The sequence below is a fragment of the Sinohyriopsis cumingii genome, chromosome 3 (assembly GCF_028554795.1).
Source record: "Sinohyriopsis cumingii isolate HCF-2022 chromosome 3, ASM2855479v2, whole genome shotgun sequence".
Lineage (NCBI taxonomy): Eukaryota > Metazoa > Mollusca > Bivalvia > Unionida > Unionidae > Sinohyriopsis > Sinohyriopsis cumingii.
This window is the reverse complement of record NC_142963.1, coordinates 65,647,413-65,669,388: the sequence shown is the minus strand read 5'-3', so window position 1 is coordinate 65,669,388 and position 21,976 is coordinate 65,647,413. Positions and strand designations below refer to the sequence as shown.

At 35.2% G+C, this 21,976-nt stretch overlaps 1 protein-coding gene across 1 annotated transcript in view; it reads right to left on the bottom strand.

Moving 5' to 3' along the window:
* Positions 1-21,976, bottom strand: part of LOC149803008 (exportin-6-like) — a 142,767-nt gene that overhangs the window by 106,256 nt on the left and 14,535 nt on the right. The window contains exons 3-4 of the mRNA XM_089952548.1: positions 15,669-15,781; positions 5,434-5,631 (exon numbers count right to left, since the gene is read on the bottom strand). Of these exons, the coding sequence (XP_089808674.1) occupies positions 5,434-5,631; positions 15,669-15,781 (311 nt within the window). The remainder of the gene's footprint in view (positions 1-5,433; positions 5,632-15,668; positions 15,782-21,976) is intronic.

The window sequence follows — 21,976 nt, the reverse complement described above, 5'->3', positions numbered from 1 at the left end:
ATGTGCTGAACTTGTATGTTTATATAATACCTAAAAAATGACACTCCTTATCATAATGCACAAGCAGAATGATTTTATTTCCCCCCACTTTGCAGAGACAGCTTGCTACAACCATATTATTCAACATTATCAGAACTATCATCCTTTGAATGCATCCCAACCAAGCATGGAAGCCATTAAGAATGGCCTTCATTTCGAGGGGAAAGGTGTTAAAAGCCTTCAACTGCAGTGTCCACTTGCTGCTGACCATCATAAAGTCTGGTAGGAAGTGTGCCCCCAATCAGATAAAATGGCATCTGAATCAATTGTGATGTCTGGTTGTCAGTGTTTTCCAAAGGTATTCCGACTGCTAGCCGTTTGCTCTCTTACCAGTAGATAAGGAAGGTCTTACTTTGGTCAAGATTAGGGTCTGGTGATCTTCTAGATCCAAGAAATGGCACCATTGCACTAGAAGGTTGATCTGCAGTGGCCGAGGTATAACAAGTATGCTGCCACAATGAGCAGGCTGAGGAGTTGAGGAAACTCCCAAACCAAAATGATCATTCTGGTAGATGCCTTCTGTGATGATACTGTCAATGTATTTGCGAGGAAGATAAATCAGGATTATATGAGCTACAAACTCCATACCTAGATGAACAAAATGCAGAGAAAAGACAAGAGCCATCTTCTCCACATTTACTATCTACCCTAAACTGTGAAATGAGGTGGAGATTATGATTCATATCAAGAACCAAAACCAAAATTACATTTTTGCAGTACATTGTCCAGGCATACCACCATCACTGAGGAGGAAGATGTCCTGGAGTGGGACATAGCGCAGTGCAACATCTTGGTGAAGCCCAAGAGCCAAGACTGACGACAAATGTAAGGGTGCTGAACTGGTACACTACCCCAGACCTGCCAACCCTAACGAGTCCATCTCAGTAAGGGAGTTGATTTTTTCCATAAGTTTGTCCAATTTTCAGTAATGTGTAACAAAATATCCAACTGCTATTGTACAGCTGGAAAATGTAATTAAATGTTCAGTATTCGAAACATGCAGTGACAATAAACATTATGTTCAACTGAAAAGCTTGTAAAGTACACTCAGACTTCATTTACCACTAGTACAGTTGCACAAACTTTAGTTCCAAACCCTATGCAGCTCAAGGACTTTGTTGCTCTCAACTTAACGTAATTCTTGAAAATTCTTTTCCCATTTCACATGACAATGGCAATCATATCTTACGCCATGAGACATGCTAAAATTGACATGTGATGTCCAATAAACATAACTCTGTCCTTTCCAGTTTTTATTTACAAGGATCTGAGTACTCCTTTTTATTCTTCTGTGTTGATTATTACAACTTTTCTAGAAGCTTTATTTCCTTTCATCTTAAACATACATCACTTACTGGACACCATTAAATAAAACATATAATCAACAGTTTGATCATGCAGACGCTTCACATGAAAAAATGGGTGCAGTTTAAAGTGTCTGAGGTGCAGTTGTAAAGTTAGTCTGGTTCCCTGACTAATTCCACTAATTCTAATATGAAACCAGATCCAAATCAAATACGGATATACCAATTATCCAGATTTTTCGGCAACGATCATTTTTCTGTAGTTTTTGCTTTCATGCCGCAAGTCCATATTTTAAGGGTAATTTACGTAACACTTATGGCAAAATTGTAAGGGTTGGCAGATCTGCTACCCTAATGTAGCTGAAGCAAAAATACTTGGATGATACTGTGTGAATATGAAAATCTGTCAGACATGTTGAAATTGACCAGGTTTTCTGCATGCTGCACAGACACAAGGACAGACCTTGCATTCTCCCTCCTGAGTTCAAAGGCAGTAACAATCTGCTTCAGTCTGCTTACCTCTATGAGAGGTCTTAATTTTTCACTGACTATTGTAATCAGAAAAGGTCTGGAACAGAAACATCAGGAGTCCATTTTTTAAAAATAAGCCTTCACTGGATTGCTTGGGATCTGTGTGTTGAAGGTGGATAATGAAAGTGGGGTATTGGTGGATGAATGAAATATGAGTGGGGTCCATCCAAAAAGATCTGGATGGCCGAATCGTTTTTTGGGAAATAGGACAACCCACATTTAGCATAACAGCAGTCATGTGAATGGGGGAGGTCGCCAGCAGGCATGAGGAACAGCAAGTCATTGATGGCTGGCAGGAGACTTGAGGGAGGAAAAGCTTGTTTTCTCTTCTCTCTCCTGGCCTGCCTGCAGAAGTTAGGGGCATATGGCTGCCTACAATTGAGCTAGACACATAAAGGTTGCTGCTGTTGCTGAGAATGACCCTTGCAATCTTTCTGTCCTCAGCTATCTCTCCTCTGGTATGCTTATCATGTGTGATTCCAATACAGCTCTAGTGGAAACTCAAGTGTGGCTGCAACTGGGAATGAAGTCATCATCACTACAGGTAATGTTTTATGTATCTTTGAGGCAGGCGGGGGGAAGCATCTGAATATCCTCATAAAACTGGTCTGTAATTCCAAATTCAAATGAATGCCTAATACGTTCGTGCTCAGAAGATTTAAAGTATGTATTTTTTAAAGTCAATCAATTGACTTCTCAAGTCACTGGAATGAACGTTTTCTGGCAATATTGCACACATGCTAAATGGGTATGAGAAAGAACATTTTGTACAGGCCAGGCATGTCATGTCATGTTATCCTCCATGTCTTTAAATCATCTAAATTCTTGCACTTGAATGACATCTCCATAATGAATGAGAAAGAAAAAAAACACAAATAAGCATAACAAATATACAGATTGTTAAAGAAATAGGTGACGTTGCATTACCAAGATGACCTAGGAAGTGCAAAATAAACCTAAATTTTATAGCACAATAAAATTACACACATGAAAACGAGTGTTACAGATCAATATCACACTGACAATAACTAATGTAAAAAATGCATAAATACAAATAAATTCACTTGGAAAGATGCAAATGTTAAATACAACAAGTATATCAATGATTTGCCTTGCTATACCACTGAGAAACAAAATGTTGGATGGTCAAAATTAAATATAAATTACAATGGATTCTTCACAGTCACTGTTCACATATGCAAGTGAAAATTTAAACTGGTTACATCCAGTACATGAATGGCTACCTAGCTGGAACAAAAGAAGTTAATCTGTAAGAGTTACTTCCCTTAGTTTACAGGCTATATAACGACAGGAAAAGACATTTTCCCCCCACTAACATGGTGTACTGGATTCAGAGGTCGCAAGGAGTAATTTCCTAATGCTAATGTGATTCAGTAACGTATTTGACAGAAATTCTTGTAGGATAAGAGCTTCAAAATTAGCCATTGTGTCAGACACATTATCTGTAAGGTCAGGGTCAACATCATTGTCGTTTAGCTATATTGTATGCCAGTTAGGACCAACTAGACAAGTATTTTGGAGAAAACCTTATGTCACTATGCCAACAATTCTTCTGGAGTAGTGATGACAAGATTTTCCAGATGGATACTGTGATGTCCATATTGAATGCAAGACTGGCACCATTTCATTGAGAACAAACTCTGTGGGTGAAAAAGCTAGGTCAATATCAGCCTCAATTTAGAATGAGTAGTAATTTTTTCAAGATGGCCACCATGGTGGCTATAATGGGTGTCAGATCAAGTTCATTTTCATTTAGGTCCAAAACATCAATAAGTCTTCTGGTGAAAATTCCATTTAGGAGTAACAATAACAACATTTACAAGATGGCTACAATGGTGTCCATGCTGGATATCCGTTTACCATTTTCCTTTAAGACCAACTATAGTCTGATAATGCAAAACCCTTTTGTTTGTACCCCCATACCGATTTAAATAATGGAAACTTTTATTGTGATAAAAAGTGCAAGGAACTTAGTCAATTCATTCACTGATTTATAGTTTCTAACCTGACTGAGAAAAAGGCCATAACACCATCATCTTATGCGTGTTTCATGTTTAACGTTAGTTTTCAGTGCAATAGACGGACATGCTCGGATCCATTTCCAGTTTCTGGACAAGTCCATTTTCAGCAAAGGGGTGTATCACAACTACAGATGTACATACATAAGTCGTCTGCTTCCAATATTTACAATGTCGAATCAAGCAAAGGAAAATGACAACTATGCTTTTCATGTGGCTTTAACAAGCGGTTTAATTTCTATGTTCATGTATGCAGAGGGATATAATTCCAAATTCTCAACGTTATGTAATTTATGCAATTGTTCAGCATTTGCTGAACAGGATGAACTATGTCATTATGTTGTCTGAAGGAAATAAACTAGCCTATAGTGTATGCAAGATGGTACCATGTTAGTATGGAATGTCCGTTAAGCATGAAATAGTGCAGGGGATGGCAGCATTAGTGCCATTCTAGTCAGAGTCAGGTTAGAAATTATCAATTAATGATTCAATTGACTTAGTTCTATGCACTTATTATCACATTAAACATTCTCGTTTTTGAAATCAGTAGGGGGGTACAAATAAACAGGGATGTAGAGTCAGACTATAAACATGATTTGAAAACTTTTGGTGAAAACCCCATGTTTACATAAAAATAACAATAACAAGATTGTCAAGACTGGAGGTTACACTGGTATAATTTTCATTAAGAACCAACTGGACATCTTAAGAAATATTTCTCCCATTACTTTCTGATTAGGAGGAGTAGCAAAAACAAACTTATTAACATCAGATTGGCCCAATTTTCATTTCAGACCAAACAGACATCATAAGAAGTCAATGAAAACTCAATCCTGATATGACCATCTGTTCTGGATCAGTAGTGATAGCAAGATTTTGGACCAACTAAACATACAAATTCTTTCATTGAATAACAGATATTAATGTGCCTATCACTTCAAGATAAGTATTACAAAATGACCAATATGGTGACCATACATGATGTCCAAGCAGCAACCTTTTCATTGAGGAACAACTAATCTTTGGTCTGAATGTGTGTACAAAATTTCATGGTAATCTTCAAAATAGTTTAGTGATAACAACCATGTGCTAACAGACACATTATGGAAAACAGACCACACGTGAAGCTCTTCTGGTCTACAACCAGTGCAGCTATAAAAAAAAACACCTTTATGAGACAAAAACTGGGTAGGTATGGCTATGAAATAAAACCCATCTCTCTCCATCTACAATGAAACAAATACTATTTCAAACATGAGATCTTAATCATTAAACATAAGGCTATATTTACAAGCTTGTTCATCTTATCTTCCTCACTTGAGTGCTAGAGACTTATTGAATGAGTCAGAAAAATGCTGAAGATATAACAGGTGTGTAATTTATTTGTAACTGCTACTATTGTTATGTACATATCTATGGAAGAAAATGAGTATGATTTGCAACTACTTTACAGTATTCAGTGCTAAGAGGATAAAGCAGGTGGTTATTAAACCAGACACACTTATCATCCCAAGCACTACCTGTAGAATGCTGGTGAAGAAGTCTGGATAGAAGTGAGGCCAGTCAATTCGACCAATGTCCACCACAACCTTGACCAATTTGTTTCTGATGAAGGAGGGCACCGTTCTGTGCTGTTCCAGCAGAAATCGATTGACATGGGTTCTGATTTCCCCTTTGTCCTCCGCACTCATTCCCATCCACCGTCGATTGATCAGGTTCTGGAAAGTTTAATACAAAAAGTGGAATACCTTTATTTAATTATTGTAAAAATAATGATCAAATGGAATCAGAAAAGATCTCATGTTGCAATCTTTCAGTACTCCAAATAAAATGAAAATGGGGCACAAATGAAACTTAAAATAGTGAAAGACACAAAATGTATATTCTCTAATGACACAATTATCCTTGATTTTAATAAATGGTTAAATACATTCTCTGGGATTTTTATAAAAGGAGAATTTTCATTTATAAGGGTATCAGCTTTTATACAAGAACATTATCTATGAATAGACCACTCGAAGTATCGTCAACCATCCCAAGTCAATTGACTTATGCACTATTTTTCTCACAATGTATTACGTGTTTAGGCTCGAATAAACAGTAAAACAGAAAGAGTGAAAATAAGCTTTTTAACATTTAACAAATAATTTATTTTCCTGGAATATTCTGTAAAATTAAAAAAAGAGAAGAATGTACAGCTTCAAGAATCAAATCCCAAAATAATCTAAGAATAATCCACGAAATTACAAAAGTCCTAGTTGTTGTTGGGTTTAACACCATTTTTCAGCAAACAATAGGCTATACATGGCGGTCAGTATTAATGGTGGAGGAAGAACCCGGGAAAACCTTGGAAAGAACCACCAGCCCACGAGAAGCTACTGGCAAGCTTTCTCACATACCCACATTGGCTAAATCCAAGACTCGAACCGTCGCAGACAGGTGAGATGGCAGTGATCCGCAACAGAGAGTGCCTTTTTAGACCACTTGGCCACTTGGGTCCCCAAAAGTCCTTGTAATAAATGTTCTAATAATTTCAAATTCGAATCCTGATGGAAAATCCCAAGACGGATGATTATGACATATGCTATAGTCAGCACTGTACTTATCTACAGTTCCTTGTAGAAATACAAATAATGGCACTCTGGTGTTGGAAGTCCAAATTAAACTTGTAAACAATGTCTTTCCAAAATCTGTGTGAGCACTCTTCAAATATTTCCAGAGAATAAAGAATTAATCCTTTTGAAATGCAAATGATCTGAAGATAATTAACTCAAAATCTGACAACAACAGAGAAAACAACTTGATACCAAGTGTAAAAGCCCGAAAACTGAGAAATCTCTCTTAAAATAAAGGTTATATTGTATCATAAGATGCAGTTTTAAATTTCCCCCAAGTTGCGAAATCGGGGGGGGGGGGGTCATGTGATCATGTTTATATCATGTACACAGAATATGGCCTTATTTAACCCAATGATTTTATTCCCAGAATAAAAATTAAAAAAGTGTTTAATTGTTAACCCACATGCTACATACATGCTGCATGATGCCCCAGTGCACTATAAACTGTCACAATGTAGACATTGTAGCAATATGACTGAAAAATTGTTAAAGCTCCATCAAAAATCCAGATCACACACACTCAGAAAAGTATCCATAGAATTTCACCCAAAAATAGCATTCAAAAAAAGTTCTTAAACAGTTATTAATAAATTACAACAAACTGACATACTACCTAAAAAAAACATAATACCTAATTTTATAGGTGTTTCCAGATGGTGAATCAGGTACTCAAATAAGTCTTGGAAGATAATAAAAATTACTTGTTGCTGCTAGTACTCTCTTTTCTTAATTCAGGCCCAAGCTTAATACATTTTGTTCTGAAGTTATCATGTGCTTTATACACTGCAACACAAACCATGTGGTGTAAGTGACTGATGCATTATGTATGTGGTACTGACCCTGGAGCAATTGTTCAATTATAAGACTTTTGATAAGACCAGAAGATAAACCTTCACACCAGTTTAGCCTTTTGTTTTGAGGCTATAGGATATTTAAACAAACTAGAAAAACATAATGACCAAATACACTTGCATGGCAATAAATTTTTTGTCTAGCAAAAAAAAAAAAAAACAATGAAGTCTCCACTGAATTTTTTTGTTAAAGAAACAATGTGAAAACTAAACTTAGTTACCAATGAATTTTACTTCATTAAAGTGTTTATTTGTAAGCATGATGGATAAAGAAATCAAAACAAGTTGATATACTGTAGTATCATCAATTTTCGTGGGGGACCAATTTTCATGGTTTTGATTGTTGCCACAAACCACAAATTTAAATCCACAACAAAAAATAAGCCACGTAGGATAATGACCCCCCCCCCCATTTTCTTACAGTCCTAGAGATTAACACAGCTACTTGTATTTGATAAATCATGGTCAATAGGTAATCTGCTAATTAAATATTAGCTTTTACATGTGTTTGTTTTATTTTTTATTTTAACCTTTTGAAGCAAGAATTATAGATCATTTTATATGATTCAATGTATATGTTCAATAAGGTATCCAATACCTGTAATTTTACACTCACTGCCTTAAAATGATATGTGAATTAAGTAAGGATAGAGAGAAAACAGAAAAAGCATAAGGTATTCAAACAATAGTAATACTGAAAATGAAAAAAAAAATCATACAAAATAACAATATATGAAAATTAAATCTGATAATTATTCAAATCGATCCTTCATTCGAGTACAACTGTTCTTGAAACATTTAAATTCATCTGAAAGCTCATTTCATTTTATCCATGCATTTTTCCAAAGGAACAACAATCTGGTAAAATACTATAACTATTTCTTGAAACACTATTATTAATGAAACACTATGTATATACACTAATTACAGCAGAGTATTAAAGCTCACACTTCACAGATTTTTGGACAAAGCCACTGTATCAACATCATGTCAATCAAGTCTCATGTTAGGGTACTCATAAATACTTCTCAGGTAAATAATCCCCAAATTGCTGAATTAAAAAAGCCCAGCTTTCTCAAAACCACTGACAATTAGGTCAGATCTTTCACTCATTGTCACATGAACTGCAATTATCCATTCAGCTTGAAATGGTTTGATTAATGAGGTTGCAAGGTTTACTAATACTGTGCACTGATCGTCATCAGTAACATCTTTTTCCGTGATAGCATCCATGACCTATTTAGCATATCACTGGTGGAAGTGTGACCTTTATTCTTCTTTGTACTCTTTATTTACTGTCAAGTCTAGTAGTTGAAGTCAGTCTGTACAAGAGGCAGGCCCAAACATTATCTGCCTGGTAAGCAAGCACCTCTGCAATGTTCGCAGCTTCCGACAGGTTAGAAAGTCCAGGAATCGAGGGGGTCAAAGATGAATTTAACCACTCTTAAGCCACTGTGTTAATGCCATAATTGTCAGAAAGTACTGAAGGTGCAACTTGATGGACAGTGGTTTAAGTAAGAGATCATTCATATGTACTTTAATAACCGATTGGCCTAGTGTTCTTGGCTGCATCTGCTTCATTTGATGTTGAGCACTCAAACGAAAATATGGCAAAAGTGATTAATCTTGACAGGTGTTTTGTTTGTACTCATAGAGATGGAAGCATTGTTTTAGTGTTGTTGGCTGCATCAGCTTCCACTGATGTTATTCACTTGTTCAAAAACACGGTGTAATTATTGAAGTTGCCAGGTCTTTAATTCATGACTATACAGGTGGTACTATGGTTTTAAACATTAAAGTAACCGCTGTTTGCATCAGCATAGTTTTATTCTTTTGTATTCATTATTTTGGGTATTTGTAGAGGTTAAACCATGAAATCAAATACCTACTAATATGCAAACTTTGACAGGCAAAACCACGAATTTAAGTACCCATGAAAATATTTTTAAAAATAAAAAACCACGAAAATTGAGTCCAACGAAAATAAATGATACGGAGGTAACAGCAAATCCTGTAACAAATGTATGGTTGCTTTTGACATACTTGACATGTCCAGCAAATAGTGAAATTTTTGTGCATAAACCAATTTTCTTCTTTCAGTCTGTAACACTATCACCAAAATTAAGAGGTTTCTTCTTTACCCCAAGTGCAAGTCATCCAAAATGTTTGGTAACCATAGACAAAGGACAACTTGAGCGATTGTGTGGACACAGATGCATGTATGGATGGTGGACAGATTTCATAACATAATATGCTGTGCCTTGTGTTGAGCACACAAATATCTAGTGCTTCTAATACTATGTCCAAAAATAATCAAATGGAAATTGTATATATCATATTGAATTTTTCACTAAACTATTTTAAAATAGGAAAGGAAAAAAATCTTCATTACGTTATACTCTGGAGAAACAAGACAAACCTGAAATAACGAAAAATGATTAAAAAATTTAATACACAATCTTACATAACAAAATCTTTATGCCAGGGCAACTTCACCACGCTCTAAAAAACAGTAACTCACAAATGATTATGAAGGATGGCAACAAGTTTTACATTATAAATTAAATATAATCAAACCCATCAATAGCAGCCACCCATGAAAAAAGGCAAAATGGCCTCTGAACAACAGGTGACCTCTATATATATGTTCAACTTCCTGAACAAATACCATTATTGCTATTATTATGACTATCAAAACAGATAATTCCTGGATGACATCAGCAGCTGCCATATTTCTGGTCAGCAGGCAGATTTACCATTGACTTTATATGGTGTTTGGAAACTGAAATAAATTCACTCAATAGCAATATTCTTTTACAAAGATTACGTACATAAACAGAACGTAAATCAAACTTTCTCTTAGTATCTGTATTTGTGATTTATAAGTTGGACTTTGCTTCAGTGTGCCTTGTTAAAATTGGTAAATTTTGGTGATCGCATATGAGTAACTGTCAGGTTGCCCATCATCCAGGTAAAATAGGCAGAATATCGTGTGCTAGTGACCTTATCTGGAAGCATCTACTAGCTTATCAAGAGAGTTGTATTTGCACTATTCCAAAAATTCCTCAAATACAAATATATGTTGTTCCCTCCCAAATTTATGTTAACCACAAGATTACTGTATCCTGCTCCCTTCAAACCACAAATTAAATCTTCACTTACTTACAATAATCACTGATCTTGCTGTATTTGCTGGCCTATAAGTCGATGTGGATTATAAGTCAAATTTGCTAATTTTGTAAATTTTCCAGGCTCCATGTATATATCACTCAACACAGAGCATAACACAAGACCAAAACAATGCCTTGGATTCATCTTTTTCATTAGTAACTTCTGGTTTCATCAATATTACATGTATCACTGTATGCTACTGTAGATTACCAGCAATCAGGAAATTGCATCACCAATGCAAACATGCTTTTTCCACAATTTTGTTTTGAAGAGAGAGGCATAGGTATTACATCGCATTTGTCTAACTGCACCTTGTGATCAAAACATTTCCAGATAAGAGAGAGAGAGAGATCTTAGTAATTCTTCATGCTTATGTGTTTAACTGCACCTAATTATCAAAACATTTCCAGATCAGAAAGAGAGAGAGATCATGCTATTTTGTTTACCTGCACCTCATGATCAAAACATTTTCAGATAAGAGAGAGAGAGAGATCTGAGCCATTCTTCATGCTCTTTTGCACCTTAATGTCCCTTGTTTAGATGAAACTTTTGTCAAAGAAAGAAAACTAATAAAATAGAAAATGGAAACAATAGAAATAATGCCATACTCCTTCAGTTTCAAAGATATACAATTTACATTTAAATATTCACAATATTTATATCCATATAGATTCCATTTAGGTTAAATCCCAAGAATAACAATATCGCATGAAGTGTTATTTTCTCTACAAGTACAACAAACTATCCATTCCAACAAAAAATAAGATTACCATTTTAAGTAAGTTCATGTACACCACTTGTACGTAGGCAACATTTGGTTTGATCTTTGCTCTTGCAAGGTATTACTTTGAATTGCTCTGACACTTCTGTCAGCAAGAACAAAAGGTGAGAAAGTTACAAGAGTAAGCATCCGACATTTCCTGGCATTACATGGTACCATATTTATAACACCCTATGGGTAGCCTCATTTCCCATCGGTAACCTTCACTAATTTGATCTGGTCTGCTGAATCTTGCCCTTAAATATGTTCATCTGAAATGATCTGACAGGATCTATAGCATAATTAATTAGCATTTAAAAAACACTGCGAAGCCAAGTGGATCTTGCGTCAATGGATTTCATAATTAAAACTAGAAGGAACTGTTTACTCCAAGGTTTTAATTGATAATGAAATATAGTACTGCCCTTGTACACGAGTAGAGCACAAATGTCAGGTAACTCTCAACAATGAAGATTACAACTGTTCTCAAATCTTTCCATCATCAGGTCATATTTTATTTTGATCATGAGGTGTAAGAAGAAAAGTGCAATGGAAAACATATGTCTCTGTCATGATTATTTGTTTTCTACCTTGTCTATTCTAATACACATATATAATTAAATTTAAACAAAAATGATTACTAGTGCAAGTTTCTTTGGTGCAATTACATCTTTTGCTTGTAATACTGTTGATCACATAAATATTTTAAAAGCCTTCTCATTGTCAGGTCCTATAATTTTTTGTATAAAATCTCTTAGGATTTCTTTTTCTTCATATGAAACATTAAATAACATATGATAAAGCTATTTGAAGGACATAAGTTGATTTGGCGAATAAGAACCACAGACTTCCTGGTAAAACAGTATCAACTTAGAGGCCAGCAAATATGGTTGTGTTTGTTCTGTCCACCATGACAAACACTAATTTCACTACTGACTGGCAGCTTAAATATTACTCCAAAATAAATGACTCTTACAAGAGCATAGCTGCCAACCTTCCAGGCTCACAATTAGTGAAAATAGGGATAAAAAGTCGTGAATTTGGACATGAATTCGTGAAAAATACCATGACAATAACTCCATCCACTCTGACTACTCCGACCGTCAATACTACACTATATCAAGTTCGCAAAATAAAAATAAAACACTACATATATACAGAAATATTTATTTATCAAGACATGATACTATGGCAGACTTGAACTTCCTCAACTGCTTGATCGTAAATTTGTTTTCTAAACACTAAAAACAGTTCCGACTTCTTGCCTGCTGGTTGATCTTGGGGACTAAAATTGCTGGCAAATTTTCTGCAGCTAAGGAGACCCTAAAGTCTGTCTTATTTTTCCTCACTAAAGAAAATACTCTTTCGCTGTCACTGTTGCTGTGAGGAATGCACAGGAGCTGCAGCATTTTTGGTTCTTCCACATGAAAATTTGGAAGCGATTTTCGAGTCCGGGAACATATGTCAGAACAAATGTTTAGCATGGTCTCCAGCTGATAAAGGTACATTGTGTTCGACACAAGAAAACTCACAAATAATGTTTAAGCGTTGGTAGCCTGCGGGTCTTCCGCCAATGGTTTAAAATATTCCAGAGCTGAAATCTGCGAATTCTTAATTTTCCCAACTTCTACGTGTATTTTGCAACCGACATTCTTCTTTACATCGTCTCTGCGATGGCACACTGAGTGCAAAAAGCATGAATGAATATCGATGTTTAATGGCAGAATGCACGGCCAATTTTTGATATATTCCAAATTAAACTTCACTTTTTGAGTAATACATTTCTTTTTCCTTGGTGGTGAAGATGTTTTCAAAATCTTACATGCGATGCTGAACGGTAACTTGAATCAGTGTTTTGACACATGCGCAGATCAAATTTCCGGTTAGGCCCCAGTTTCTCTCAAAAGCACTTGTAAAACTGCTCTTATATATATAGATTAAAATAGGCTAAAATGCTTGCGACCGGGCCAACTGTACTAATCAGCTGTAGATCTACTAATATCATGACCAGCGGTACCGGACCGTTTCGGCAACTGCGAATATCACGACTAGCGCTTAATGGGAAATCGGTTATTTTATTAAAGATTTAAAATAATTGAGGATCGGAAAATTCGTGAATTTTTGTCTTACGGCGTGAATCCGTGAATCGCTGAAAAAGTCGTGAAATTCACACCAAATTCGTGAGGGTTGGCAGCTATGCAAGAGCCAGCTTGTATAAATTTAGCTTGGAAACAGCTCTTCAAACATCAAAAGCAATTAGCCAGTTAATCAACTTGTCCAGATCAAAAGACGTCCATTTTATGTTTAGGCCCGTGATGAACTGGGCATACAAAAAAAGACATAAATGGCTATTTTTTTAAACATGAGCCAAAACTGCATTCACCTTAACAGACAAGTTTTAAATACCGAATTACCCCTGAACCTAATGAAAAGGAATATAACTTTTATCTCTTCTTAAAGATTAACTTTTTATTGGAGATGACTTTAATTTACTGAAGATATCAAGCTAAATCTGTCACACTTTTGCAAAAGCAACTTTCTATTCTGCTGCAATAACTACTACTTTTCCCACCATCCTGCCAAGAAATTGCATTGACCCTCTCTTGTAAGTTGTGTGTGTGTGTGATTTGGATTTAATGTAGCATTAACAATTTTTCAGTCATACTTCTATGCTATGATGTTTGTATTGTGGCAGTTTACAGTTATTTCTAGCACTGGGGCATCTTGCCATAGATATGTAGCATCATCAGTCACATTATCCTGACACCAGGCCAACCAGTCCTAACACTAACCTCTTAATGTTGAGCACCTAGCGAGGCAGCTGTTAGTACCATTTTGATAAGTCTTTGGTATGACTCAGTCAAGGTTCGAACTCATGACCTACCACATCCAAGGCAGATGCTCTAACCACTAGGCCACTGGAGAGGTCCTCTTGTAAGCTTAAAAACTGCCTCACTTTATAAACCAACATATGGACACTTTTAAAACAGGCTGACAATATGACTTAAGTATTGTGAGTATAGGCAAAATATAAATGTCCACACATGAATTCACATGATATGCCTTTATCTAAATAATGCCTTGCTCGTCAAACAAAAGTTTAATATGCACACTTTGATTAATCACTGCTGATACTCTTCAATGACCACATAACACAGACAGAAAACACTGGTGATTTTGAAACACCTGGCTGCTGACAGCAGAAGGCTGGTGACAATTATACCTAGATGTTTGCAAAGGAAATATGCAGAGTGGAGGAATTATAATGACTGTTGTGAATAGGTGACTGCTACAAACAGGTGACCATTAGGACAGGTTTGATTGAAGATATAGTTAAACAACTTAAACAGCAATTTCAATATTTTCTTGCAATACTGAATGTAGATGTTACAATTCATGTTAAGGGCACAAACTATGGCAATTGCAAGATAAAAAAAAACGTTAATGAATAAAGATACAACTTGGGAGTTATTCATCATCATTAATGGTGCAGCAGAATGATCATGTACAAATGACAATGGAAATACACTGTACGCATAAGAACTGCATATAACAGCAGAAACATTACCATGGAGTATCAAAATATGCATATCTGACTTTGTACAACCTCTCCAATCAAAGGTGGTACAGTGCATTAATATCTAGATAATCAATGAGAACAACTCATTGTACAACTGCAAAAAGTCACTTAGTATGAGCTTGATTATGGTAAATGATAAAGGTGTCATGTACATACATGATCACACTGGGCTGTTATATTAATAAATATTACAGGCAATCACACAGCCAAGAAAAAATACTATTACATTACACTAGTTTACTATAAGAGAGCAGGTCATTTACACTGAGAAAGGTACCAAATATACATAAAAACTGAAAAACATGAACCAGGTCATTGTCTATGAGAGATGAGCAACTGATGAAGTATAAGATGTATGGGAGACTTTAATTTCAGAATAAATTCAAAGAATTTTAGGTCCTCAAATTAAATAATTTTTAGAATTGTAAAATTTAAGGGCAAATTCAGGCCCAAATTTCATTACAATTTTCAGATTTCTCCTAAAATTCTTTATTAACTTTTGTACAATAATATTGGGCTATTTGCCCAAGACAGAGAAGAGAACAATATCCTCAGTACGTTTCACTTTTAATGAGAAATGTTGTTTATGTTCTAGTAAAGCGGTCAGGGAATCTCTGAATTTAGAAAACCAGCTTCAATATTTTTTTACAGCAAATGATATATCCTATTCAAACATTCTAAGCCTGAAACAAAAATATCATCTAATTCAAAGAAGCAGGTTTAAGATGCATATACAAGTCTGTGCCAGAATAAGCTCATTTGTGAAAGAACCTACCTCAATGACTGTCATGCAGTACATCATGACATACTCATTGTGAGTGTTGGCCATGTAGAACAGACTATGTTTCCAGGCATCTCTTGTCTGGCTGAAATTCTCCAAAATCTCTTCTGCAAAAAAGGAAAAAGACAATATGGTCTTTCTTGTTACCAACATGGTCCACTAACATACTGTGTCCTTTTTGTGTAATGATGTGCCAACAGAAACAAGAGACAAAACCATAAAATATATGACTGAAAATGTGGACATTAGCCTATGTTTGTTCATGCATGACAACAGCAATAAAATCTGAGTAAAACTTAACACATTCTACATGGGTAGACAAGAGTACGAGTGACACATTGCAAACACACAAACTGTTTAACAGTTCCTGATGCAGTCACTGACCATGCTAAACTTAATGTGAATAAAACTATTTTCTTTCTAGATTTACAACTGTGGTCTCAGACTTTTAAACCAGAGAATAAAATTTTTTATTACTCTATGTACAAGCCATCCACAACATTTAGTCATGGAACTTGGGCAAAAGTTATCCTGCCAAATGTTTTAACCTATGAACCACAATGACCTTGATCTTTGGACTCCAAAATCAACAGGTTTCTTTCTTACCTAATGTGTTAGTTGTGTACTCACATTGGTGAAGGTATATGGTCATTAAGTGAAAGTTTTATGCAAAACTATTTTTGTTCTTTCAGTCAGTAACAATGACATTTGACCTTTTGACCCCAAAATTTAACAAGCTCCTTCCTTTACCCAAGTGCAAGGAAGCCACAAAAGTCTGTAATGCAGAAGTAATGTTACTGTGCAGAAACCATTTTTCTTCTTTCAGTCACAGTGACCTTTATCTTGGAGATTTTGCCCCAAATTAATAGGCTTCTTCCTTACTTCTTTTGTGTTGAAAAACCACCATCTGTTTGATGTGAATGCATCTCCCAGAATGGATATTGTCAGAATGATGCAATCCAACAATGCATCTGGCTTAGGTAGTGTAAAAAACCATCATATTTTTCATAGATGACGAGGAGGACATTCAACAATAGTGATGGGTAAGTACTAAAGAGTTAAAATTAGTTTAATCCCACACACGCACTCACAAAAAACTACATTTTAATAGCAGCAATACATTACACACTGCTATTGTGTAGATGAAATTGTCATGCGGATAGGCAGTTGTTCTCTCATTATAATGGATGAAAACCAGAGAAATGAACGTACTCACCAATGATGGAGAGATCCATGTTTTCATAAGAGAATACTGTACTCTCTGGGCCACTTGGGATTTCTATATGTAGTGGAGCTTCTGAAGGTAACTGATTTTTTTCCTAAAAATCCTTGTTCACAAAGGAGAGAAACAGAATTGTTATTTCCAATAAACTGGCCACAGCCTGCTTCTGAAGATCAGGCATAAACCTCACTGTTATCTTCTCACAGAGGCTAGAGCAACGTAGGCCTCACTCAAAGAGTAATAGTGAATTTTGGTGAAAGACCATTAAAGAAGCAAAAATAATATTCCACCTGGGCACAAGAGAGCATGAGACAGGCCTCTGTAGCACAAATTATTTAATAAGATAAGCAAAATGTGCATCAGAACCAAATGTCTGACCCTGAGAGAATTTAAGTCTCTTGGAAACTGCACTATAGCCCTTGACAATAGATACTGAACATCAACCTGGCCCAGAGATCACTTCAGATAAGCAAGCGTGAAGTTGGACAACTGTGGGCTATTGTGGCGGCGGGATTCCTGGTGTTGTGACATAAAACTCCTCCTCTGAAGTGGAGACCTGGGTCAATTGATCAGCAGGTCGAGAAGTTCGTTAAACCATGATTACTGGGGTTACAGAGATATGCTATGACACACATCAGGGCCTCTGCTAGGCTTCACATTGTTGCTTAATGTAAAAGAATTTTGAAAGTGGCACTATTTTTTACTGACTGGCAGAAGCTGCTGGCAACAAATTTTTATAAAGTAATTTTTAATTTTTTTTATTGATATAAGGGACGCGGGTTACTTAATACATATTTTCACTATCTGTGGGAGTCAGTGGATCATGTTAGTACATGATGAATAAGACGTTATTCGAACATGATTGCAGCTAACTGCATGCTGTCAGTTGGTTTTGAGAAGAAATTAAATGTGACAAGTAGGAAATAAGGAATAACCTGGGAATACTCTATTGTTGAACAGCTCAGCAAAAAGATTCAGTGTCATTTGCACGTGTTAATTTATGTTTATTGCAAACTGTGAGCGTGAGACACACGTGTAACTGCTTAGTGTTTTAGGGATTATTTACTTAGGTAACACTTTCTTTGTGGTCTGAACTTAAATGAGTAACACATGATGCCACTACAAGGATGCCAGTCGTTGACTGTAAAGGGCGCCAAGTCGCTTATATCAATGAAAAAGAAGCTTACTTTATAAAACAAGTTGGTATTAAGCACAAAGAATATAATAATAATAATAATAATAACAATAATGAGGACTTTGTATAGCGCATAAGTGCTTTACAACATTAGACAACACCTATAAGATAAAAAAACACATAATAATATTATTACAAAAACAAACACCATGAAATTATTAAAAAACATTTTTTTAAAAATACATAAAAAATATTTAAAAAAACATGCTGAGAATATTTCAGGTAGGAAACATTATTAGATCTTTAAGTTTGTTCTTGCAGTCCAAATAAGTGAGTTTTGAGAGCCCTCTATGGCTAATATATGGCTAATCTGAGGCAGCTACCAGGTTACTTGTTGTCCCTATTTCTACTCCAGACTGTGAGAAGTGGTTCATTCGCTAGAATCTGTTATCAAAACAAACTTAGGAAATTCTATGGTTATGTCTACTCTGAAAAAATTAATGAGAATTTATATTGACTGGCCCAGTGTTGAGAATTTTTATTTCAGTAATGCATTTAAAAAATGGTCTGAAAAAAAAATAAGGTGGATATTGATGACGCGTCAGTGACATTGTTCATAAAGACTAAGCAGCATTTTGAATTATCAGTTACAAAGAAACATTCTTCTTATTTGTTCTTGCTTTTCATATGCTATACATGAACTTTAAGTGTATACAATGGTATTGTTATATTTATTAATAATTATTCTTGTGCTTTGAAATGTAACAAAAACATGTAAAAACTGTTTTACTGTCACACACACACACACACACACACACACACACACACACACATATATATATATATATATATATATATATATATATATATATATTAAAAATAGGGCCCATATAATATTATAATATTTACACATATACTGAAGTCCCTGCATCATGGCATAAAATGACTCCTGTGGCTGAAAAATGGCTCCAAATATATAAATTTGGTGAATTTCATGATGCAAAGAAAAATATTTCTAAGGGAGGCCCAGCACATGACCATTTCTACTGCTCCTTTGTGCAAAAATGGTGTGCACTTCCTCCCTCTATTTCACCAGATTGGATTGATGAAAACAAATAGATGTCTTTAATAGAGGGGGCTGTACCTGAGCGAGTCAGTAACCCTAGCTCACAATAGAAAAGACCCAACCATTGTCCATCCTGCTTGATCAGACCTCTGAAAAAAGGCCTAGATGAATACTATGGGTATGTTTGGGAGAGGAATACATGGCAGGAGAGGGTTTGAGGCCCTAGAGATGTCCCGCCTCTTTGTTCAGTTGGAAAGGAAGGTGAGTTAGAGAACTTCCTCTTTGGGTGTCTGCAGCATCTTAATGAGCAATGTGAACCTTACTGATGAAGAGATCTACTTGTGTTAATGTTTAATAAGGGATGCGTATGTTTGAAACAAATTGGCAGATGACCTTTGAGCATTGCTGATCTCTCCTCTGAGAGGTAAGACATTCTAACCTTAAAATGTTGGGAGCAGTGCACTACCTCCCATGTAGGAGGAAGTAATATGCTTCCCTTGACAGGATAGATACGTTGCTCAAATAATTGAAGATCCATTTTATCTTTATTTTTCCTTTTTCCATCAATGAAAAAAAATGACAACACACATGGAGTTACAGTGAGAGCAAGAGCTTATTCACCACATGGATATTATAAATATATGGCAATAAAAGCCTAAAATATTTTGTAGTAATATCATTCTTATTTATAACAAAGAGAGAGGATTATGTTAGTCTCTTATTGTTGCAGTAATTATTACACTGTTAAATACTAAGTGTATCTAACTTCTATATTTCAGAAATAAAAATTGACCCAAACCCCAAAAAGTGTAGGATACATGATTTACTTGATGACCATTAAAGATTTAAAATCTGATAGGGATAAAATAATTTACTGGCATGGATTACTAATTATGGAATCGATAGTATAATACTGAGATATTCTCAATAGAAAAACTGTAAATGGAAGACCACTATATGCAGTACATGTGGTTCTAAAGGCAGATTTCTTTCATGAATTGGAGTATTAACATCCAACCTGTATGGTGTCCTTGAAAAAGACGACGGCTCTACACACTACCTTACCAAGGTACATTGTTGGATTGCATGGTACCGAAAATTTACACTCTGTGGGAGAATGTATTCACATCAAAGTGTTTGTCATGAAAAAGCATAATGCTACAAAACACAGATGAGCAATGTATTACTGCTATGAAAATAGTTTTTGTGCACAAACAAAATTGGTAGTGGATGGATGGATGGATGAATAGATGGATGGGATGGATGAATAGATAACATCATAACATAATACAATCCACCTTTATGCTGAGTATTAACAAAATTTAATGTCCAGTTGTCCAGAACAGCTGAAAATCAAAGCTAAGCAACTGACTAACTTAACAAAACTCAGCCAGACAACCAGCTTTTAACTACAGGTTCTAAAATAAGTTTTACAAAAACTGAAGTGGTCAAGAGCTCTGGCATAAAAAAACTAACAAATCACAGATGCACTACTGTACGAAACATACACGTGACAGATGCTCTACTGTAAGAAAAGTACAAAAGTACAAACGACTGATGCACTACTGTACGAAACATACACGTGACAGATGCTCTACTGTAAGAAAAGTACAAACTACTGATGCACTACTGTACGAAAAGTACATATGACATATGCACCACTGTACGAAAAGTACATATGACATATGCACTACTGTACGAAAAGTACACGACAGACAGATGCACTACTGTACGAAAAGTACAAATGACACAAGCACCACTGGCTGATACAAATTTAAAGGAATCTATTATTAGTGTTATGTACATCTCTGTTTTTTGTAACTCCTGGTACATAATTTTATCTAATTTTTATTCATGGCTGTAATGTGTACAGAAAACCTTTAGTTAGTTTTGCCTACATGACAAGAGTCTGTTAGAAACATATATTGCATATGATCTATAAATAGATGTTTATGTAAGTGCTGGCAATTATTAATATTAATCTTAATAATATGACTTAAATGGCACTTATCGCTTAATTTCTCACTGGCTGATGGGATTTCTACATTTCTAGAATAATTCTGTAACTTCCCATAGTCATGTGAATAAGCCAATTTGATGCAAATGAGTAGTGTATTCTGTTACATGGGGTGTATTACAAAATATGGTCGCAATATATGATGTATATAAGGAGAGAATTAAGCAATCAGTTTCATTCTGATTTTGGAGTCATTCCCACCTATTGTGTTCCTGTTGTAAGTCTGCAGACGTATTTTATGTTGTATTTAGATATTATATGACCACAAAAACATTTGTTTGGATTGTTCTGTGGGAACAGAAAGGGCTCATTATTTAGACTATAATATTATTATGTAACTGTATAAATTATTTGAAGGTATTTTGGACAGCTCCATTTAACAACATCACTGTTCTTAGAGGACCAGTACATTTTTGGGTCTTTAAATTTATAAGGAACTTTTCATTCATTTAGAAGTTTAACAGAAGGACTAGTGTGGATTCTCCTCATAAAACTGCAAGTTCCTCAAATATTTTCAAAAATACTTTGATAATTAAATTGTTTGTTAAGTTTGAGAAAACTTGTAAGTTTTGCTTTTTCTTGTTATTTAGATTGTGACCTGAGAGTCATAACATAAGATCTTTTATTTTCTTAACTGCTGAGTACTGAAACCATCTCTGATAATCATCAGACATTGCAACAAATGCTGTGTAAAACTTTTTCTTGGCCTTTCACTGTAAACCTGATATCATGGATTCATCACCGAACCCGTTTCAAAACAATATCAACATATAACCACATTCTAAATTTGGTTAAATCTATATTTCAACAAAAACAAAATAAGTCGTATAATTCAGTGTATTCGTCAGATCTATCCATGAAC